This window comes from Saccopteryx bilineata, chromosome 1 (assembly GCF_036850765.1).
Source record: "Saccopteryx bilineata isolate mSacBil1 chromosome 1, mSacBil1_pri_phased_curated, whole genome shotgun sequence".
In the NCBI taxonomy this organism is placed as follows: Eukaryota; Metazoa; Chordata; class Mammalia; order Chiroptera; family Emballonuridae; genus Saccopteryx; species Saccopteryx bilineata.
In genome coordinates this window covers 107,795,596-107,818,872 of record NC_089490.1, presented here as the reverse complement: position 1 = coordinate 107,818,872, position 23,277 = coordinate 107,795,596, and the positions used below count along the sequence as shown (strand labels likewise).

The window sequence follows — 23,277 nt, the reverse complement described above, 5'->3', positions numbered from 1 at the left end:
GACTTAGCAGTAGTTAGAACACAGCACAGGACACGCACCTGGCAAAGATGATTTAGTGACGTCTGCCGTCTCAAAATTTGGGAAAACCTTCTGGACACTGAAAGAAGAAAAGAGTTAGTTTGAAATATTTGCAGGCTTTATGGTTCTACTTTGGATTTTCCAGGGGTAGATTTCAAAAAGTAACTTTCTTATTTACCTATATGTGTCTCACTATCCAATCCCACTTGGGGCGCCCACGTCAAAACCCAGCTTTTGCTTCTTTGTTTTCCCACTTGGACAACTATTTCCTAAAATGGCGATATTGGGACATATATTTCAAAGTCACACCAGCAGGTGTGAGAAACTGTGGTGTCAATCAACCGTGAGTAAAAGCAATTGTTTACTTGTCTTTCATTTAGCTAATTGCAAGCTCAATCACTTCTCCCCATATATAATTGCAGGAATCAAGTGGAAGCTTTGAAGAAGGCCCTTGAAAGTAGTCTGTCTAATAGGAAACCCTGACTGAGCCTCAGTGTATGCTGCTGGGGTTGCTCCTAGGAGAGAAACCTGGGCTGCACCTTGAACGTGGCTTTGCATTCATGAGCTGTCCATTTTATCAAATGAGCTCCTCACCCTGTCTGCGTGATTTGATGGTTCTGCTTCCTACACTAACATAGAAGGCTTATGATCTGAAATGGGGTGATCTTGTTTCTGTGGATTTTGAAGCAGGCAAGCCCTATGTTTGCCCAGGGTCTTCACTCTTACAGAGCCTTTTGGAGTGGTGCGTGTTTCCACTCCTGGCCCATTCTTGAGGTATACTCCAAGGCTCCCTGGGAAGTGTGGGTGTCCAAGGCACTTGCAGGTGAAAGGTCCAAGAAAGCTCCTCTCTGTCAGCTTTTAACAAATTTGTTTTGTCTGCACAATTAAAACGGGCGCAGGCATTCTTCTCATTAATTTCTGAACTGGTCAAGAAACAATCAGAAATGTCCCTGGGATTATTGTGATTTGTACTCAGAGCCAGCCTGGTTTGAAAAACAGGGCGTGGGGTGGAGGAATTGGGGGGAGGGGGAGAGAGAGCAGATGAACTTCTAATTTTCCAGGCTGATCAATCGTTAATCCTTCTCCTTAATTACTTTTTCTTTAACTTTGTGATGTGGAATTTAGTGCTCTCAGAAAGAAAAGAACTGAGAGGCGTGAAATAAAGAGGCTTTATCAATAGGTGATGGGCACCACAGGCGGCCCCTGAGCAGCTCAAAGGGCCCTCTTTGCCTGTGGAGAGAGGGTAATTTGATCCCCTTCATTTTCCTGGGGTTCGGGCAAGAATGGTGAGCATATTCAAACGGGGCTTTAAGAAACATATATCTTAAAACTTTGATTTGCTTAAAATCATTTCATCTTTGTTTAATAGCCTGTGAGTCTTCCCACAAGTACAGACGCATTGAGACAGAGAAGCAGGAGAATCCAGTTTCCTCGTGCAAAACTAACACTGGAGTGAATGAGAGGCGACGCTCCGCAGAGAAAAGATCCCCTCGTGAGAAATATTAATTTGGCTTTCTCATTAGGCAGGGAATTAAATATGTGAAACCCTGAAGCTGTTCTGTCTCCTGCTACCACCCTTTGTGGCAAGAGCTCAGGCGATCTCGAGGTTTGGGCCCCCAGTTACTGGCTGTGTGGCTTTGGGATGTTTCTCGGCCTCTGAGGCCTCGTCTATGGAAGAGGAACACTGTTTCCCACAGTGCAGAGGGGGCGTGAAGATTACAGGAGTGCAGTATGGAGGTGATGAGCACAAAGTCTGGCGTCAACGGACAGACCTGGGGCAATCTCACCTCTGCTGCTTTCTACCTCTCTAAGCTTATTTCCTTGTCTATAAAAGCAGGCATGCTTCCCGTAAGAAACATTTCATGAGGACTAAATAAGTTAATGTATGGAAAGTGCCAAGCAAAATAGTTGGTGTGCTTTGCAGGAACTAACAGTAAATGATAGCTATCATTATTATTGTTTTAACAGCTTATATAAGATGCTTGGCATGAAAACATTCTCCCCCTTCTCTGCTCCCAAACTCAGTACTCACGTTCAAACTTGATGTTTCGCAAATTTTCTGGGAGGTCGTGGAGAGCCACTTTTAGCCACTCATCCAGCTGCTTTGCAAACTTTCGGATCACCTGAGTTAAGCTAGAAAGAGAAAGGATACATTTTAAGGGCCTTGTGAGTCACCCAGTCCTTCCACTGGGCTGCAGCCAAGAGGTGCCACTCTTAGCAGGGACTTCCAAGACCAGGCCGGCAGCCCTGGCCCTGCAGAGAGCCCATGGGTCTGAGAAGGGCACAAATAGAATGTGCTCTTGTGCCAGTGCTGGTTGACAGGGAGGCCCAGCATGCCCAAGTGTGGGGAAAGCCCACTGCAGGGCCTGGCGGCACCCAGAGCTCTTTCTGCGAGCAAAACAGTGTCCTTCCTGTTTTCCAAAGCGCCTCGTGTGAGGGGTGAAGCCAGTGGCTAGTGGGCATGAGAGTGCCGACACGCAATCAGCCTCTCCTCATGCTGCCCAGTCTTGTCTGAGCCCCCAGCTGGGCAGAAACCCACGCGGCATACCGCCATGCCTGTCCACCCAGCCTAGGCCCAGGCTTATCCAACTGCTTGCTGCTTGGCAGGGACTGGGAAACAACAGTATATTTTTAAACCTGCAAACAACCCCGACACGGACCTTGAAATTCTATCAGATTTGGAAAGTCAAGGACTGTTTTGGAGCAGGAGGTGGGAGGGGCTAGAGGGGTGATAGGTTGGGGTGGGCAGTAGGTTATAATATAAGATAGAAATTTGGACTTGCAAAGACGTTGAGCACCATTTTCAGGGTCCCTCCATCAAAATTACCTGCTTATAGCTCTAGGTCCAATGTCTGCCATGTGGGCCGCAGGGACCTCTCCCCAAGCTGACATCCACTCCACCTCTGCCCTCCACCAGCACCACCCACCTGCCCTGGTTCAGTCTCCCACACACTCTCCTGTCACCTCATGATCAACAACCTTTGGGCAACCCCACTGGGCAACTCCACCATGTCTCTTTGCTCACTCATTCCTTCCTTTTCCATGACAGATTCCAACCTTCTTCCTAGACTCCTATGCCTACGTCTCCAACCCCAACTCCCCCTTTCCACCAGCAGGTGACATCATCTCCTATTTCCTGAGGAACCAAGGAGCCAGCCCTTTATCTCAGTCCCTCTGCCTGCCCAGGAACCTTACACCAACCACGCTGCTACCCAGTACTCCACCTTCTCTTCTCTCCTGGGTCATTCCTTCTTCTTGTAATGCATTCAACAATGCCTCACCTTCAAAACAAAATCCCTCCTTCCTTACTCCCGTGCCACCACCCTCTTTCTTCCACTGTGTTCACAGACATCTTCAAAGTTGTCTAGACTTTGTCTCCTCTTTGTCACTTCCCATTCACTCCTGACCTGACGCCTGTCTCTCACCCAGACAGCACCCTCTGTCCATGACACAAACTCCTTCTGGTTCTCACCTCACTCGGCATCTTGGCAGTATTTGGCTCTGTTGGCCCTTCCTCCTTTGGTAACACTTGCTGTCCTTGGCATTTGTGACCCCTCTGTGGCTTCTGATAACCCCTCCTCAGTCACAAAGCTCAGCCCCCTCTACCTGGCCACTACGTCTTCCAGTTCTTTCCAGGCTAGACCCGGCCTTCTTTTGTCATCTTTTATTCCTCCCCTGGGTAGTCTCTCCGTGCCCACAGCTTCGCTCACCCTCTACACTCAGTGCTCTTCAGCTATCCAGACCAACTGTATCAGGACCCCTCCACGCAGAAGTCCCAAAGGAACATCACACTCGCTGCGTCCAAACTGAATGCAAAGTTTCCCAGTCACAACTGGTTCTTCCCTTGTGCTCCCTAATTCGGTGTGAACTCTACTTTCCATGAAGTTTTGTTTTTATTATGAAAAATTTCAAATACACCCCAGGATAGAGAGAAAAGTATAATAAACCTCCAAATACCCATGACCAAGCTTCAATAATTAGCAAGACTTGGCCATTTTAATTTTTCACCATGCCATTAGTATACCTAACAGCATGAACAGTAATTTCTTAATATTATCTAAATCCCAGTCTGTACAGATTTCTCTATTTCTCTCAAAGAAATCTTTCAGTTTGTTAGTATCAGGATCCAAACAAGGTCCACACATTGCATAAAACACACAACATTGCCTTGTTTCACTTCTTAAGTCCCTTTAAATCTATGTCACACCAATGGTTCATTGCTGCCTTCCTTGTACTTTTAACCTGGTTTTCTCCCTTTCCTCCCTTCAAGCTCTCTTTACCCTCCCCGGGGGCCACTCCAACAGCCTCCTGGTGTCTCTCCTGCCTGCTCACCTTCCTGCCTCTGCATCCTCTGAGGGGCTTTTCTAAAAAACAACTCGAACTTATTTCACTCCTGCTTAAAACTCCTCAGAGAGTTCTCATTATGTTACAGTGAAAATCACATCCTCGCCGTGCCCCGCGGGCTCACACTCCAGCCTCGCTGTGCTATCTCCCCTCATCCGCACTGGCCTCTGCCCAGGCCTCTGCCACCTCAGGACCTGTGCCCTTGGCATCCTTCCATCTGAGGGCATTGCTCCCTCTTCATCTGCTGAACTCCTCCTCCTCCATCTGCTCTCAGACCAGGAAAACCTTCCCTGAAGCCCCCTAGAGTAGATCAGAGCCCCGATGATCCCTCTGGAAGGGCCCCATAGTTGTGACAGTTGATAATTATGCACTAACTGGTGTGACTACCTGATTAATGTCCATCTTTCCCACTAGACTGTATGCACCATGGTATCCCCAGCACCCAGCATCGTATAGACACCTAGTAGGCATGCAGGAATGTTTGTTAAGTGAAACAATAAATGAATGGCTCCCAGTCCCTAGGTAGATGGACTTCAGATATATTGTCCACAAGGCCCTACCCAAATGTCCCCTTTTACCTCTGATTTCACCTTCTCCCATCTCCCCCTCCACTGGCTCACTCTATCCCCATGGGCACTAGTTTCCGCTCTGTTTCTCCAGGTCCTTGCCAACCTCACCAGGACCTTTGCACTTGCTGCTCCCTCTGCCTAGAGCTGCTGCCTCAGATAGCAGCTTGGCTCCCTTCTGTACAGACTCAAAGATTTGTCCAAGTGCTCCAAGTGCTCAGCAGAATGCCTGATATACAGGAGGTGCTTAATAAACACTGAACATGGAATGAACCCAAAGTACTACATGTGTAATAAGCCAAGATCCAAAAATGGTATCAGTTAGTAGCACATTGGATCCAACTTCTGAGATATCTCAGGATATCTGACTGCTCTTAACAGAGGTCAGAATTTAGAGAAGCATCTGGAGTGACCCTCCCATGGCTGCTGGGCCATCAGGAAGGGTGAGCTTGCCATTCTCCACGCCTGACACGTCCAGGAGGAATCTCTCATTGCTGGAATGGGGGAGCTGGCCGTTGTTTGGGAGCAACAAGTAAGCTGCAGGGTCGTAGATGGGGCCTTTCACTTGGTGCAACTGTTCGATTTTGTTAGGCCAGAGAAAAGCGAAGAGGGATTCAGCCTGGATGGATCCTGTTTTGGGATTCAGACATGGTGCTGCAGCACTTCTGGGAGTAATCTAAACATTCAGGCTGCTCTGCTCGGGTGACGAAGGAGCTGGCCTTCTTGATCACCTGGTTTAAGAGATGTCTCCCAGCCCCCTCCATCTTCCTGCAGCATCAGGTGGTCGGACCACATTTGCTTCTTGACATACTTTCCCCCACTCTCCACGACCAGGTACACCCTACAGCAGGACATTTTCCCGGCTGATTTATCCTCGTCACCCTCCCCAGCTGGCACTCCCAGGGTCTGTCCTGTGCTCCTACTGACACACCTTCTCCTCCCTTTTGTCAGATGGTTCCCACATCTGTGACTCCAGCCTCTGCCCCTCTCCTGCATCTTAATTCCGCACTTGAAACTCCCTGAATGACTTCCAACAGTGATGCTGGCGCAACAGCAAAGGGGACAATAGCAGCCACCTTTTAATGAGTGCAACCGTGACTAGCACTGAACACTTCACACATATGTTCTTACTTAATCCTTGCTAACAAGTAGGTACTATTGTAATTCTCAGCAGAGAGTGAGAAACTGAGGATCAGAGAGGTTATTTTACTTTTCCAAGGAGATGCAGCAAGTAAGTATGAGAGCCCAGATTTAAGCCCAGATCTAGCTGGCTCCAGGTGCCTGGGCTTTCCACTGTTCTCTTACTGCCGGCTGAGAGGATGAACACAGACCCACGCTGTGTGTCACCTCAGGGTGCCAGGGACTGCCCATGTCCAGACCAGGGACTTCTGCTGCTTTTCTGTCAGGGGCCTGGCAGATTGTTTTAGCATCTCACTCTTCTCTTTGCTTCATTGATATCTTATCCTGCTTGCCCATCCATCCCTCACCATCCCCCCAACACACACACGCTTTCTCATTTCTGCTAAACCAGTTGTTATTAACAACACTGTGCCAGCATTTCTTAGGATGTTGCAGAGGTGAGAAGCCCAAGTCTGAGAATGATCTACGTTTCGTAGAAATAAGAGTGCATGATTCATGGTTATCTCTATTATATTGTCACTAATTCACCAGAAAGCATATTTCAATATGCTTTACAAAGTTGGAGAGGAAGGGCAGGTGGGTCTGAGTGAGCGGGCCTGCCGGCTGGGAGAACCTCGAGAGCTGTTCCCCATTTCCGCCATGGCCAAGCCCAGGGCCCGGCATGCAGAAGACACTCAAATGAGTTGGAGGGGTGCATTAATATAAATAACCGAAAAGTCAGCTATCAGATGAAGCTTGGTCTTTTGAATGACCTTGTCTTCCTGATCTAATGACAAAGGCACTGAATTTATAAGCCAAAGATTATTGGTAGTTAACTATGTAATTTAGAGAACTGTCTCCTCTGTGAGACTGTGAGCTCAGGGAGGGTAGGGTGCATGTCCATCTTCCTTAATGTGGTATTCTGGGACCTAGCACAGTGCAGTAATCAATAAATGCTTGTTCAATGAATGAATGAATAGTTGAGGCCTAGCTGTTTCATTTATATGCAGATGAAGACTGACAAGTTATTTCGGCTGTTAAGCTTCAACTTTTACATCTATAAAAACAAGGCAATTACAGAGAATAAGGCAGGGGTCAGTATTTCATGTGTACCCCACAAACTGCTTTATAATGAACTTTGAATGCCTTGTGGTATAACGCATATAAAGCAGTATTAGCAGTACGTGAAGCTCTCTTTAAAGGTGTGTATACTTTTACCAATCCCTCAGGAGGTCTCTTCTTAGTAAAATGGAGGTAGAGATTTAGCTATTGTCTAGTTCACTTGATCAATGTGCAAGAAAGAATTTAATAACTCAAAACCTAAAGGGGTCCATATATATATATATATATAACTGCTCACAAAAATTAAGGGATATTTTATTGCTTCATATTCATTTTGAAATATCCCCTAATTTTTGTGAGCATGTATGTGTATGTGTGTGTGTGTGTGTGTGTGTGTATAGGACTCAAATATTCATTTATTAAACACACATACTATATAAAAAGCTACATATGTATGTGCTTATACATACAATTATAAAAATAATTCAGTCATAATGTAGAACACTTGAAATTGTAGACACTAAAATTGGACCGTAATCTCACTTGGAGGTAACTTGTGTTGGCTTAGGTGTGTTTCTGTTCCACTTAGCATGTGGGAAACGGGAGAGAACATCACTCCCACTATAATGAGGAAAAGCCAAATAACCTACAAAATCATAACTTTTTGTTAACTCATCAGAGAGCTGAGGTCATGACCACCTAGCCTAGAATTTATGGAAAGACAGGCACCTTCAAAGACAGGAGGACTTGGGAACTGGTCCATCTGTGCTGGAGGGGCAGGACTCCTACAACCCGGGGAAGAGCATTCAGCTTAAATTGTTAGAGGTCAAGGGTGAAGTAGCATGAGAGTTTATGGAATCCTGAGAGCCACAGATGCAAAAGAAGTTTACGTCTATTCACAAAATCTTGTTACTTGACCCATGGTGGCACAGTGGATAAAGTGTCAACCTGGAATGCTGAGGTCATCGGTTCGAAACCCCAGGCTGACCTGGTCAAGATCCATACAAGAAGCAACTACTGTGACTTAATGCTTCCTGCTCTCCCCATCCTTTCTCTTATCTCTCTAAAATCAATCAATAATATAAGATCTTGTCCATGGACTTAGTGACCTATGGAGAAACCCCATCTCTGAGATGCACGCCTGGAGTAAGGGAGCAGCCACTGCTGCAGAAAAAGCAGGAAACTCTACCCAATCTCTCCCTTCTGGAACAAAGCCTCAGTGGCCAGGGGAAGGGCAGAAAACACTGCTGACCTGGGACACCCAGAGAGACTCACTGCAGGGAAGGCAAGGATAAAAAAGAAGAGCTTTCTAACTTTGGTAGAACCATCATGGGCTCAGACTATTAGAAATGTATCTCTGGGGTGAAACATAATCATTGAACATGCTCAACTCTCAGCCCTGGTCAGTTGGCTCAGTGGTAGAGCGTTGGCCTTGCATGTGTAAGTCCCAGGTTCAATTCCCAGTCAGGGCACACTGGAGAAGAAAGCATCTGCTTCTCCACCCCTTCCCTTTCTCTCTCCCTCTCTCTTCTCTCTCTTCCTCTCCTGCAGCCATGGCTCAAACGGTTTGAGCAAGTTGGCTCCAGATGCTGAGGATGGCATCATGGCCTCGGCTCAGGTGCTAAAAAATGGCTCAGTTGCTGAGCAATGGAGCAGCAGTTACAGATGGGTAGAGCATTGCCCTATAGTGGGCTTGCCTGGTAGATCCTGGTTGGGGTGCATGCAAGAGTCTGTCTCTGCCTCCCCACCTCTCACATTTTTTTTTTTTTTTGTATTTTTCTGAAGCTGGAAATGTTGAGAGACAGTCAGACATACTCCCGCATGCGCCCGACCGGGATCCACCCGGCATGCCCACCAGGGGGCGATGCTCTGCCCACCAGCGGGCGATGCTCTGCCCCTCCGGGGCGTGGCTCTGTTGCAACCAGAGCCACTCTAGCGCCTGGGGCAGAGGCCAAGGAGCCATCCCCAGCACCCGGGCCATCTTTGCTCCAATGGAGCCTCGCTGTGGGAGGGGAAGAGAGAGACAGAGAGGAAAGAGAGGGGGAGGGGTGGAGAAGCAGATGGGTGCTTCTCCTGTGTGCCCTGGCCAGGAATCGAACCTGGGACTTCTGCACGCCAGGCTGACGCTCTACCACTGAGCCAACCGGCCAGGGCCCCCACCTCTCACTTAATTAAAAAAAAAATGGAAAAAAGAAAATGCTCATCTCTCATTGCCAGAAACCACAGGGCTTACTTAAGACTGAGTCAGGATAACAGAGCTCTGCCCTCACCCCATCCCCAAACAGGTGGACAACAAGTGTAGCAGAGGAACACAGGGAACACCTAAAGCTGAGGATGTACCAGTAACATTGAGAAATCCCCTCAACAAACAAACTTCCAACCTAAGTACAAGGCACCCAAAAAGAATTTGAATCTGCCCATACACTGAAGGTAACCATAGCAATAGCAATACTCAAACCAGTAAACAACTGAATAACCTGACTCAATTCCTTACATTAAGAGCCTAGGGGGAGAAAAGACATGCTCATTTCCAGACATAAATATCTCACTTTGTGCTATTCCACACACTGTTTGGCAGTCAATACAAAATTGTAAGACACACAAAAAATTAAGAAAAAGAACTCACTCTCAAGAGATAAAGCAATCAGATGAACCAGACTATCAAAAGGGGAACTGAAAATAAAACACACAATATACAGATAATGTATAATAGAATTGTACACTTGAAAACTATGTAATTTTATTAACCAATGTCACCTCAATAAATTCCATTAAAAATAAAAAAAGTGACTTAAAAACAAAACAAAACTATGATTATGCCTAAAGGACTAGAAAAGAACAAAGTCCTGAGTTAGTAGAAGAAAGGGAATAATAAAGAGAAGAGTAGAAATAAATAAAGACAAAATAAAATGAAAATATGAGCTGGCTCTTTGAAAATAAAAACAAAATTTATAAACCTTTAGCTAGACTCAACAAGAAGAAAAGAAGAGAGGGCCCAAATAAAGTCAGGAATGCAAAGAAGTTATAGCCAATACCATGGAAATACAAGGGCTGTTATAGTATTACAAACATTATATGTCAACAATTGGACAACCTAGAAGAAATGGACAAAATCCTAGAAATATACAATCTTCTAAGACTGAATCAGGAAGAAACAGCAAACTTTAACAGACTGATTACAAGTAACAAAATTTAATCAGTAATCAAAAAACTCCCAACAGCCAGGTTAGTTAGAGTGTTGTTGTGTTCTAGGAATGCAAGAATGATGAAAAGCATTGGGTAATATTCAACAACCATTCTTCATAAAATGTTTAATGAATTAAGAAAAGATAGACATCCCTTTAACATGATAAAATATATCAGTCTTTGCCCAAAAGCCACCATCATGTTTAATGGAGAAACACTAGATGTATCCTCATTAAAGTTAAGAACTTGAACATATTCTTGAGGTTTAAGTTAACATAATTATATGAGAGAAGTAAATGAAAGGTATGTCTTATGACCCAGCAATTCCTCTTCTGGGAATATATCCAAAGAAACCCAGAATATTGATTTGAAAGAACATATGCACCCCTATATTCACTGCAGCATTATTTACAAAAGCCAAGATATAGAAGCAGCCCAAGTGTTCACCAGTAGATGAGTAAATAAAAAAGTGGTGGCACATTTACACAATGGAATACTACTCAGCCATAAAAAAGGAAATCTTACCTTTTGTGAGAGCATGCATGGACCTGGAGAGTATTATACTAAGTGAAATAAGTCAGGCACAGAAAGACAAATACCATATGATCTCACTTATATGTGGAATCTATTGAACAAAATAAACAAACAAAATAGAAACAGACTCAGATACAGAGAAAAGACTGACAGCTGTCAGAGGAAAAGGGATTGGGGTAAAAAAGGTGAAGTGATGAAGCAAATAAAAAACGTCATAGACACAGACCAGAATGTGGTGATTATGGGAGGGAAAGGGGGTAGAGGAGGGATGCATGGCGATGGGAGGAGATGTGACCTGGGTGGGGAGTGAGCAGTGCAGCATAATGATGTACTATGGAATGGTACACCTGAACCTATGTAATTTATTAACCAATGTCACCTTAATACATTCAATTAAAAAAGAGAGACAAAGGTAGAATTACCTATATTTTAGGTAATATAATTATAAACCAGAAAATTTTAAGAGAACCTCAGAAAAGGAATACAATACTAAGAATTCAATTTAACATGGTCAGGTTCAAATATAACATACAGATATCAACAGCTTTTATATAAACAATCATCACTCAAGAGATAAGAAGAAAGACTGCATTTACAACAGCAACAAAAATAAATATCTAAGAATAAATTTAACTTTAAAAAATGTCTAATTTTTCTATTTTAAAATTTTACAACATTCCTGAAGGCCACAAAATTGAAGAGCAGAATAAATGGCAAGGTAAAGCACGTTCTTTGGAATTCTTAATATCATAAAGATATAACTCTCCGTATTGATCTGTAAGTGTAATGTAACCCCAGTAAGACTACAAATATATGTGTGCGTGTTACACACATGCGTGTGTATATTATGTTCATTGAGTTACACGTGCATAGCAGGGCCTGGGAACTATCCGAGAAAAAGATCAGGGCTGATGCACTAGGGAGGGAACCTGGGTGCCTGGACAAAATGATGAGGGGAAAGTTTTTACTGTAAATCATATTATACATTTTGAATTTTGGTCTTTATAAGGGAGACCCCTAGACAGTGCATGACTAGATTCAGTAAGAGAAGCAGGGACCCTGGCCAGTGGCTCAATGACTAGAGTGTCAACCTGGTGAATGGACATCCAAGGCTTGATTTCCAGTCAGGGCACATAGGAGGAATGACCATCTGCTTCTTCTCCCCTCCCTCTCCCCCTTCTCTCCCTCTTCTCCTCCCACAGCCAGTGGCTCTATTGGTTTTAGCATCGGCCCCAGGCACTGAGGATAGCTCTGTTGGAGCACATCAGCCTCAGGCACTAAAAATAGCTCAGTACTTGAGCATCATCCTCAGATGGGGTTGCTGGGTGGATCCCAGTTGGGGTGCATGTGGGAATCTGCCTCATTATCTCCCCTCTTCACCTAAAATAAACAAACAAGAAAGAGAAGCAGGAACAGTAAATGTGGAGCCAGCTATGAGGGGAGACGAGAAGTGTGCCTACCTGTCAGGTAAAGCCTGCAGCACGGTGGGCATCAGCACGCCTGAGATAGCCTTGTAGAGGATGGAGTCACACACGCCAACGATGTTCACCACTGTGGAGGAGCCCAGCACGGGCAGCATGTGGGGTGGCATTCCTTGCCAAAAGTGCAGAAGAAAACTCTGAACCTGTGCCGACCACAGAGAGAAGAAACCATGAAATCATACAGGGCCCTCCCAACAGAGTCTGGGACTTGGCCAAAGCCAACCCAGTCTGCAACAGTGTGATCTATTTTCCTAGTAGTGACAGAGGCTACCCAGCCTGGTGTGGCTCAGGTGGCACTGGAAGGTCCTCCTGTCCCAAGTGTTCCCCCTGCCCATGTGTGTGGCACAGGCGTTGCTGGAGAGCCATGTGGCCTGGCAGCCTGGGGTCTATTCTGCCCTGGGAGAGGATTAGCAGATCAATAACCCATTAGCCCCTTCTGCTTGCTGTGGCCTGCCTGGACTTCCCAGTGCAGACACTGGATGGGAGGCTTGGGGGGAAGGGGTGAAGAATGGAAAGGAAAGCATGTCCCTGACTTCCTAGAGGGAAAATGGTAATTGCCAAAAACATGATCAAAATAGTGAATGAAGGCAGGTTTGTAAGTTGTGAAACTCAAGCCACAGTTCTGTTAATTCCATGACAATGAAATTACAGCAAAGTTTCCATCCAGACTGAAAATTAAAACAAAGACAATCCATATGAGTGAAGATGCCTTCCAAGTCCAATCTTGGCCCCACTACCAGCTAGGGGTACAATATCTCTACATCTCAGTTTCCTTACCTGTGAAATGGGAATAATAGTAGTATATACCGTATAGGTTTTGATAGTTTCCTTAAAAGTACTTTTATAGTACTTGGCATGTAGTAGATGCTTCATAAGGGTTAGCTTTTACTATTATATCATGGAGGTACTACCACGGCCAGGCTCAAGAAATCAGTGTACTGTCCTAAGCATTTGACATATCCTTGCCTAAGTTCTGAATGTCACTGAGCCAATTCCCACTGGGGCTCTGCTCACCTGTCAAGGCTCCTGTTCTGTCACTGGGACACCTAGTGGCTGACAGTTGGTCTGGCTGGGCCTGGCAACCGCCACATCTCTTGGATAGGGTGCTTGCCCTCCAGAGAACCCTCTGCTGTCCCCTGACCCCAGCTTGTCCCTGGCCTCAGGCTGGGTCCTGGGCCTCCCTGCCTGCCCTTCTTAGGAAGCTCCACCCAGTTGATTCCTAAGAGTTGGTAGATTCTGAATTCATTTGCCTTTCTAAGCTTTCCTTGCATGCAGCCCTACTCTATTTTTTTTTTTTTAAGAGCAATCAATTTCTAGCAAAAATTCTGGAAGAGATTAGTGGCTGTGTATATTAAAACAAATCTGTAGAAAATCTGTGCCTTATGCATTTGTATAAGGTATTTCATCTAGTTTTGATCTCCTGTCCTACTCTGCATGTTAGACCACTTAATGTTCAAGGGCACCGGTTCCTTAGAGTAAAAAGGAAAAGGAAGGAGGGAGAATAGTGCAACGCTAAAAAGCTTATACTTGGAATTTAGATGTGAAATGGGCAGTGTTTCTTATCTGGAGGTAGAGCCGACAGAACCTCCTGACAGTGGATGTGAAGGGTGAGGGAAAGAGAAGAATCAGGTTTGTGTTTTGAGCACTTGGGTGGGGTGTGGACATAATCTATGACTCAGAAAACAGGTATGGGGCAGAAAATTCGCACTCTGGTTTAGCCTTAGATGTTAACTTAGATGTCAACTGAATCTGCAGCTCAGGACTAAATATATGAGAGTTAACAGCTTTTGTAAAATGGAGAGAATGATGTCTACCTATTATTAGGATGAAATTTGATAACTTGCATAAAATGCCTGGCATCATGTAGGCATTGATCAAATGGAAACTTATTATTAGACAGCAGTTCTCTTTGCAAGCATAAGTGGTGAAATAATAGGAGGCAAATGACTGAAAATGATTATTTAAAGTAAGCTTCCTGGATTACCTATTTCAGTGCCTTACAGGCAGGATTTGATAGACACATGGAAAAGACCTTGATTCTGGAGGATAACCAGCTCCAAATGCACCGCAGTAAATGAGCCTCAGGAAAAATTAAATCTAAAATACGGGCAAGCTTTCCTTTGGTTTTTCTGACTCTATAATTCAGGAGGTAATGACATGCCGACAAACTGTCTTCCTGTGAGGCCAATCTGGCAGAACGCAGCTCACTAGTTAGATCACGGACACAGCCGGGCCAACTGCTGTTCACACAGAGAACTATAGAACGGGAGATCAGAATGTGCCTGGTTCCTGGGATCACTGTGAGGATTAAGTGAGCTAATAATATGCATCAAGGGCTTCCAGAAGGCCTGGCACCTAGCAGGAGCTCATGAAATAGGAGCTAGTTGTATTATAATTATTTTAATAGAGTGTTCACAGCTCGTCACTTGTTGACCTACCTCATCAAAGTTGGCTCTTATTACAGTGTCCAGTATTCTCTGACAGTGTGTTCTGTACATCATAATAAAGGTAGAGACCTGTGGAGGTGGGGAGGAGTCAACAATAAAGGAATACGTTAATACATGTTACTGCTGCCCTTGGGATTTCAATTTTCAAGTCGTTTATTCCCTGTTGAGAGGCTGAGTTCATCTAACTCCTACTTATCCTGCAAGACTCCAATGAGACTCACTCTCATCAGTGATGCTCGCTGAGCCTCAGCTCCCTCCTCTGTGCTCACACAGCACCTGAGAGCGTGTCTCTATAGGACACTCACCCTGGTATGGAAAACACAGGTGTCCCTCTCTGTCCCCACTCTCCACCCCCTGAAACTGTGGGCTCTGGAAAAAATAAAACAGCATATTATGCATGCTTGTGTACCTAGCATTGGGCACAGTGCCCTACCTGTACATGGTAGAGTTCAGTATTGAATGAAACTCTCCTCATTAGCTGAGGTATTAAAAAGTTAAAACCCAGTGAATATTTATAAGAAGAGGTGCTTTTGGCAAAATCACAGACACATGTTGGAAGTTCTCTGAAATCTACTTAGCTAAAAAATTTTATCTCCATCTCCTTTTATCCAAGAATTCTAAAGCTATGGCATAAGATGTTTGTTGAGAATAAAGGCAAATCTGAGAAAAAATAAGGCTTTGTCTAGTTCTTAGATTTAAAGCATTCTTTATAGCTATCCTTTTTTGATTCAGGACATAGACATGTGTTTAATATAAATTATCTGCTTATACAAGCATCTGCTCCCTGCTGGACTGTGAGCTGCCTGAGAGGACTCTGCCTCACTCACTGCTCAGCCCAGCTCCCAGCCTCACGTGTGCACAGTAGAAGCTCAGCACCTGCTGGTGGCCCAGGGCTGCATCAGGATAGGTGCATTAGAGGTGTGATGACCCAGGAAAACTCCCAAAGTTGTATTTCCAATAGTTTCCTCCAGACACCTTATGACCTACACTAAGTCACCAGACCTATTATAAAAACTTTGTCTACAGGATCATGATTTCACCATATCCTCTGTGGCACATAGGACAATACACTTTATCCTACAAAAAAGCAATGCAGAAGATAGGGGTCCTTCCTCTGTGAAATGAGTTGGTATAACATCATAGATGGGTAGGTAGGGTGGTAGGTAGGTTGGTTGGCAGGTGTATAGGTAGACAGGTAGGTTAGAAAGGTAGATAGATAAACCTTTTATTTTAGAAATAATATGAGATTTGTGGTGAAGTTCTGAAAATAGTGCAGAGTCCCCATACACCCCATACCCGTCACCTCTACTGTTAACGTCTTACACTCATATAGTACATTTGTTATAACTGATGCACTGATCCGTTAACTAAAGTCCACACTTGATTCAGATTTCTAGCTTTACATTTTTAAACTCACTGTTTTGCAATTAAAGTGTGTATGTGTGTGTGTGTGTGTGTGTGTGTATGCTATGTGAAAAAGAAAGAAAGAAACCACCCTCCCCCGGTAACACTTCAGACGTGATCACCTTCTCCTCAGGCAGACTGGCCGGCAGGTTTAGATCTTTGACATTTGGAAACTCTGGCAGCAGCGTCCCGAGTTTGGACCGGGGTGAGTATGCCACCGTCTGTTTGCTCACTTCTTTCTTGCCTGTCTCGCTCACCCAGGCGGCTCCTTTCTTGGAGTACATCACATCATAATACTGGGAGCTTTCCTTCACAGCAATGCCATAATAATGGTACCTGGGCCACAGAGAGGGAGAAAGCCACATGCACAGTTATCAGGTAGGGCTTCCTGAGTGGAGGTGCCCAAGGCCCAGGATGACTGGCCCATCCTCCCTGGGCTAGAAGAGTAAACTCTCCTGTAAGGCTTGACATCTCTGAAATCTGGAATTAAACCCAAGTTCCATGTTGTCAGCCATCAATCACACAGGTAAAAATAACCAAAATTGGCTCCTACAGAAAATGTTAAGTCAAATACTTTGCAAAGTAGAAAAGCGGAAATGAAAAAAATTTTCATTTTTACTTAATTTCTTCTATCTAGCAAACATGATCCTTGGGACACAGTGTCTTCTTGGGTCTCCCCCTCTGTGAGGACCCAAGAAGAAGGGTGTGTTAACGGCTGCAAACCACCAACAAAAGCCCATTTGGCCCCCTTCCTTCCTTCCTTCCTTCCTTCCTTCCTTCCTTCCTTCCTTCCTTCCCTTCCTTCCTTCCTTCCTTCCTTCCTTCCTTCCTTCCTTCCTTCCTTCCTTCCTTCCTCCCTCCCTCCCTCCCTCCCTCCCTTTCTCTCCCTCCCTCTCTCTTCCTCCCTCTCTCTTTTTCTCTTTCTTTCTTTCTTTCTTTCTTTCTTTCTTTCTTTCTAATTTTTATTCATTTTAGAGAGGGGAGAGAGTGTCAGGGGAGAGGAGCAGGAAGCATCAACTCCCATATGTGCCCTGACTGGGTAAGCCCAGGGTTTCAAACCAGTGACCTCAGCATTCCAGGTCGAAGTTTAATTCACTGTGCCACCACTGGTCACACTGGCCAGCTTTTCTTAATGAATGGTGGTCTTAAAGAAATGTACCTTTAAAAAAAAGACAAATTTGGTGTTTCTGTTGACACTGAATATAAAGCAAGGACCAGAACTTTTTATTAATTCAAAATGGGCTTAATGATAGAAATATTTTCAATTACAACTTATGGAAGGAAGCTGCGTTTTATCTGGATTTCAGATTTTAGCTATAATCTACTGAGCATTTTCTCTGTGCTAGGCACTTTACAAAGTGCTTTATGTTCATTAATTTGCAAAATGATACTATGGAAAGGGGATTATTATAGTCTATTTGCAGATGAGAAAATGGAGGCAAGAAAGTTTAATTTGCTCAAGGTTGGACAGCTGTTTCAGGGAAGAACAGGCTCAGGAACAAAGGCAGTGTGCTGTACTAATACCACTGCACGGGGCTATAATGTTTGCTGTCTGTCAGTCAGTCATGGAGCATAATAAAAATATAGACTCTAGGCCCCTTCCCAGACTGACTGATTCAAAACATGGGAATGGGGCCCAAGAGCCAGCACTGAAACAAGCTTCACAGGTAATTCTAATGCACAGCAGTTTGAGATTGACCAGCCCTTTGGGTTAAGAACCTGCATTATGCCCCTGGCTCTATGATCCCCCCATGATCATTGTTAGGACTGGCATTATCTGCTCTTGTAAATGGGATGCTGGTCACAGCAGCCCACAGAGGCTCAGTGCTTTACACACATTCCCTTATTTAATCTTACAAACCCTGTGAGGCTGAAACTAATTATCCCAATTTTACAGACTGGGGAACTAAGGATCAGAGACTTTAAATAACATACCCAAGATCACCTAGTACCTAGTGAGTAAGAGGTACAGGTAGGATTTGAACCACCAAGTGCTTTTAACCACTAAGCCAATGATTCTCAAACTTTACTAATATTAAGAATCACCCACAGAACAGATTAAATTTTAGATTCCTGGACCCCGCCCCCAAAGAGTCTGATTTAGTTATGTAGATCTAGAGGAGATTTTTATCATTACTCAGCAATACTAATGTAATTCAAGGACCCCACTTCAGAAGCACTACAACATATTAATTATTCCTTTGTACTCATAGAAGGAGAAAGCATAGAAGGAGAAAGCATGGGAGAGGCTTCCCAGGGAGGGGAGAGACAAGCACACACCACCTCCCACCCCCCAGCTTCCTGGTACCATTCTGTCATATTTCCGCTTAGTGGGCATCGCGCCTCTAGCTGAATGCCTTCGGGGATGTAGTACTCAGGCCCTCCCACAGCAGCCCAGTTCATTTTAGGCTGGTATAGTGATCGGAGAGTTCTCTCTGTGTTGAGGTGATCTGTCTTCTGCTCCTTCTACTTCCCAACTGTCATAACTGCCGTTCCAACTCAAAGCCAGCCCTGTGGGGGGGGGGGGGGTTCCGCTGGCTCCAGAAGCACCCTTCAGGTGGGAAGGCAGTTATGACCAGCCTCCCTCACTTGACAAAGTTCTCCTTCAGAATTTCTTAAGATCAAGATAGCAATAACACTTCAGATCAGACCATTTCTTGATTTTTATTGCTAAACTCCACAACTACACAAAGATATTGCTCTGATCACTTCATTTTTCTATTTCAGCTCTGTAGGGCAGACCAACACACTCTCCACAGGACATCCACAACCTGCAACCCCACTCCCATTTATTCTGGCCACATACATTTGCTGAGGGATTTTTTTTTTTTCCCTAAAAGGCCAAGTGGCAGGTTGGAGAACTAGAGCTTCTTATTACCTTCCAAATGGTTGAAGGTGTGACCAACCTTGGAGGATCCTTATGGAGAGGAAACAATAAAATTGATTACATGGAATTTTTAAGGAAGCGCTGCCCAATTTGCCAATATTGAGGTTAAAGAAAAACAAAAATCCAGACTCTCACATGCAGACAGAGGAAAATATTCTCCAAGTTTATATAGGGTGGGAAAACCTTCTATTCTATCTTTACTATCCATTTCTACTCTTAGATATGGGCAACAATGTATCAGAGCCAGTCACTCCCTACAGACCCTGAAGCAAGAAAAGAATAATTCATTTCTAGGCATTCAGCATTCTTTCATCCACTCACTTATCAATCTGGTAAACCAACGCTAAGAACTGCCCTCTGGGCGCCAACCACTGTGCGACCAGCAAATGACAAAGGAAGAACCTGGCTTCTGTATTTTAGACCAGTGGTTTTCAACTGCCGGTCCTCGGCCAGTCCACATAATCTTCAAGTGACTCAGGGCGGCTAACTCCTTTGCGGACTGGCGCCGCTCTCTACACCTACCAAGGCTGAAACCTCATTTAAAAATATTATAGACAAGATTTGTCTTCAGGGTAGTCACCTTGGAAGATTAAGAAATTTATTCCAAAATGTCCCTGGATAAAAAATTTTCTGGATGTCTCTTTGGAAATCACTGCCAGAGCTTCTGAGCCCCAGAAATATATTAGTCTTGGTATTTGCAAACTTTACCAAAAAGGGTTTTTCCCAGTTTAATCATCCACTTTCTTGAACTTGGGTCTAAAGTCAGGCCCCCACGGGGAGGGCGGGAACGTGCTGTGCAGGGGTGGGGAGGGGAGGGGGGTTGCTGGGCTACTGGACACACTGCTTTTGAACCACCCTTGGTCACAAGTCTTGTAAGTCTCATGTGATTTTATTTTTAAGTTTCAGTATTTCATAAGTCAGTGTGTGTAGACCTGCTGCTTGACATGGTCAAAATCTTTACACCCTCTAGTGGATTCACCATGTACATTAGCATAATAAAGGTTCTGAGAAGTCCTGCATCAAGGAATCTGTTTAAAACTTAGTGCTTACCAAACCCACCTGGCCACCAGACCTTTTCACAGAAACCTATTAAAGTCCAATAATTTCTGAACACTCTTTGAAGCAAGTCTTAGAAATGCAGATTTCAGTGACGCCTGAGCAGTACAGGCAGAGTATCTTCCCACTGACACACCTAGGAGGCAGGTGTCCCCACATCGTTCTCACTCCTCAGGTCACCTCCTTACGAAGGCTGTCCAGGGTCACTCCCCTTCTGTTATTTGCTATGACAACCCTTTTAGTCACAACTGATTGTCATTTTTCTGTCCATCTCCCCCACTGGAACATATGCTCCATGAAGGCAGTCACCTGTTTGCACCTGTGTGCATAGCATGTAGCACAGGTGAAGCAAATTTCAGTGGGTTTGGTTGGCAGAGCTAATGTAAAGTAAGTAGTGTGCCCTGTGCTCCCCAGTAAGGCTGGACCTTCCTGCCCATGTCCCCTCAGGAATTTGTAGGACAGGATGTACCTCTGGCCAGCTGGATACTATGGGAGCAGAGAGTTTGCTCAGAGAAACAATCCTAGTAACCTGGAGATTGTCCAAGAAGCTACAAGGTGCTCCTTTAAATAATGCTCATTCCTTAAAGCAGCTGGGCTGGTGGCCCTGGGCGTTGGACAGCCTCTCTCAGGGTGCTGAGAGAGGGTCAGCAGTCTAAGCTCCTCCGAGCTCTGGCCAGACACAGGCTCCTGCCCGGCTGCAGACAGAGCACAGGAAGAAAGGCCTGGGTTTCGGGCCTCTGCAGGCAGAAGGACTTCGGTGCTTACTTGGACTGTCCTCGGGTCCCGAGTCTTCTGGTGGTTAACTGAGGAAACTGCTGCCTTATGATCTGTAAGTCAACATAAGAATCAGTTACCCGTCAGGAAGAGTTGGGAAGAAGGGAGGAAAACATACATCCTTGACTGCAGTGACTTATTAGGAGCCTGACGGGACAAATGATGACCAGTGCCAGGGAGGGCGGGGGGAGCACTTGCATGATCACAGGGCTCTGGATCCTGAGGGGGTCTCACTGTGTGGCTCTGTGCTTCACCCTCCTACTCACAATGTCAGGAGAGTACCAGCTGACCCAGAACTTGTCACTCTCCTGCTTAAAGCCCTCCAATGGCTCCCATCACACATGGAACAAAAACCCACCCCAGCCTCTGCAACAGGGTCCCTGCCTACCTCCTGGCATTCGCCTCCTCCCATTCACCCTGACTCACCAGGGCCCAGCCACACTGGCTTTTTATTTTATTTTATTTTATTTTTTCCTATTCCCAAAACACAAGCAGGCTTGCTCCCCACTGAGGGCCTTGTACCGCAGTTCCCCTGCCTGCATTGCAGTCTCACCCGGGGTTGTCACAATATGCGGCCTTAGAGTGAGGAGCCTCTGCCCAGACGCCTCCTCTGACCAGCCGGTGTAGAGTCACACAGCAGTCCCTCGCCATCACGTGGCCCTGGCTTTATGTCTTCTTCTCACTTAGCACTCTCTGAAGTGAGCATGCTCACTTACTCTCTGAGTGCTTATTTCTGTCACCCTCCCATCCCCGCTAGAACAGAAGCCTCATGAGATCAGGGACCTGGCACAGGGCTCAGCACATGTGAAGAGCTCAATCCTTATTTGCTGAGTGAAAGAATGACATCAGTCCCCGCCCTCAAGGGTAACCCTTCACTCCTCTGCAGAGTGGAGATCTGCTGGCTGTTGCCCAGGACAATGCCGGAGATTGCCAGAACCTGGGAGGAGAGGTGAAAACAGGCTCTGCTTCCTCCTCCTCCTTGGCATTTCCAGATCTGGTGTTTGCAGGGAGGCAGGGCTGTGGGTCCTGGGCAAGGGCTCTGGGGCAGGGCAACCTGGGTCAGATCCAAGCTCAGCCTTTTGTTAGCAGGATGCCCCTTGGGCAAGTTTATTAACATTAAAATGACTCAGTTTCCTCATTTATAAAATGGAAATAATAACCCCTACCTTAGAGAATGCTTGTGAAAATTTACAAAGTAAATGTTTGTAAATAATTTGCAATAGTGCCTGGCACTTAGTAAGACCTCAATAATACGTGAAAAAAATCCGCAGTCCTCATAAGGTTAGAGAATCTAATAAGATAATATCAGGTACCACTTTTGAAGGCAAAAGGGGCCTCAGCGATGATACTGAACAGAACGTAGTGATCATTTCCTGAATTCCCTAACAGTGTCAATTCTGTAAGCAACAAATCCCTGGTTTGTTTAACCCTTACTCCTATAAGCTAAGGATGTGGGCTTCTCATTTGGCCTATGTCCCTCTCAACTGTTGTGACCCAAGTAAAATGCAGTATATTGAATTTGAGACTTGTTTGGAGGTTCTAGCAGGGGAGCACAGCTACTTGTATACCCTTGACCGAAGAACGGTCCTCTCCTTTAGCGGAGAAGGTCATCCTCTTCGACGAGCGCGCAGCTTCAGGACGGACGCACCTGGAGCGGTGAGGGAGGAAGGGGACACCCGCCTAGCCAGCCAGATCAGCCGATTCAACCCTGGCGATCAATGGGGTGACATGTCGCAGCCAGATCGCCCTCACATCCGAATGCAGTATATTGAGAATGAGGTCTGAGCCGGGCATCAGTGACAGGTTTCTTAGCACCACCCATTACACAGCCTAATGCTACACCAAAGTCTAGTTGGCCGCATCACCTTGGGCGCTAGCCAACCATGCCCTCCAGACTTGCATCACATAACTGGTTTCAGAGCCAAGATCTGCAGCAGCTGCTCACAAGGGTACAATCAGGGACAGACACAGATATGCCAAAGGAGGCTGAGGGTAAATATTGGAAGCATATAGTATGGTGCCAGGGGATCCTTCTCATTGGTTAAAAATGGATTATGATTTGGGTTCTGAGTTTCCTACCTGCCTAGCAAAGAAGATAATAGAATCAAGTTACACGAGTCCCCATATCTATGAGATAAATGCATACTAGTTGCTGAGAAAAAGCAGACACTTTCCCATATGTCAGTCTAGGAAATTTCTCCTGTGCAAATGGGCACAACAATAAGATACGATATTTAATCTCTGATATTAGCTGATAGTCTGAAAATAATACTGAGTGTTGTCAAGGGTGTGGTAGAACTGAAGTTTCCATATGTGGCTGATGGCATTATTAGTACAACTCTTCCCTAAAGCATTTTTACAATTGAAAAAATTCCTACTTTTTGGTCTATTAATTCTAA

General features: G+C 45.2%; 1 protein-coding gene across 3 annotated transcripts in view; it reads right to left on the bottom strand.

Moving 5' to 3' along the window:
* RFX4 (regulatory factor X4) overlaps positions 1 to 23,277 on the bottom strand; it is a 168,160-nt gene that overhangs the window by 52,534 nt on the left and 92,349 nt on the right. For 2 of the 3 annotated variants that reach the window (XM_066263556.1, XM_066263566.1), the window contains exons 5-10: positions 20,870 to 20,931; positions 16,284 to 16,497; positions 14,749 to 14,826; positions 12,290 to 12,453; positions 2,051 to 2,151; positions 39 to 97 (exon numbers count right to left, since the gene is read on the bottom strand). In XM_066263556.1, the coding sequence (XP_066119653.1) occupies positions 39 to 97; positions 2,051 to 2,151; positions 12,290 to 12,453; positions 14,749 to 14,826; positions 16,284 to 16,497; positions 20,870 to 20,931 (678 nt within the window). Of the gene's footprint in view, positions 1 to 38; positions 98 to 2,050; positions 2,152 to 12,289; positions 12,454 to 14,748; positions 14,827 to 16,283; positions 16,498 to 20,869; positions 20,932 to 21,431; positions 21,560 to 23,277 lie in introns of those variants that run through there. The other variant, XM_066263576.1, reaches the window with a different exon arrangement.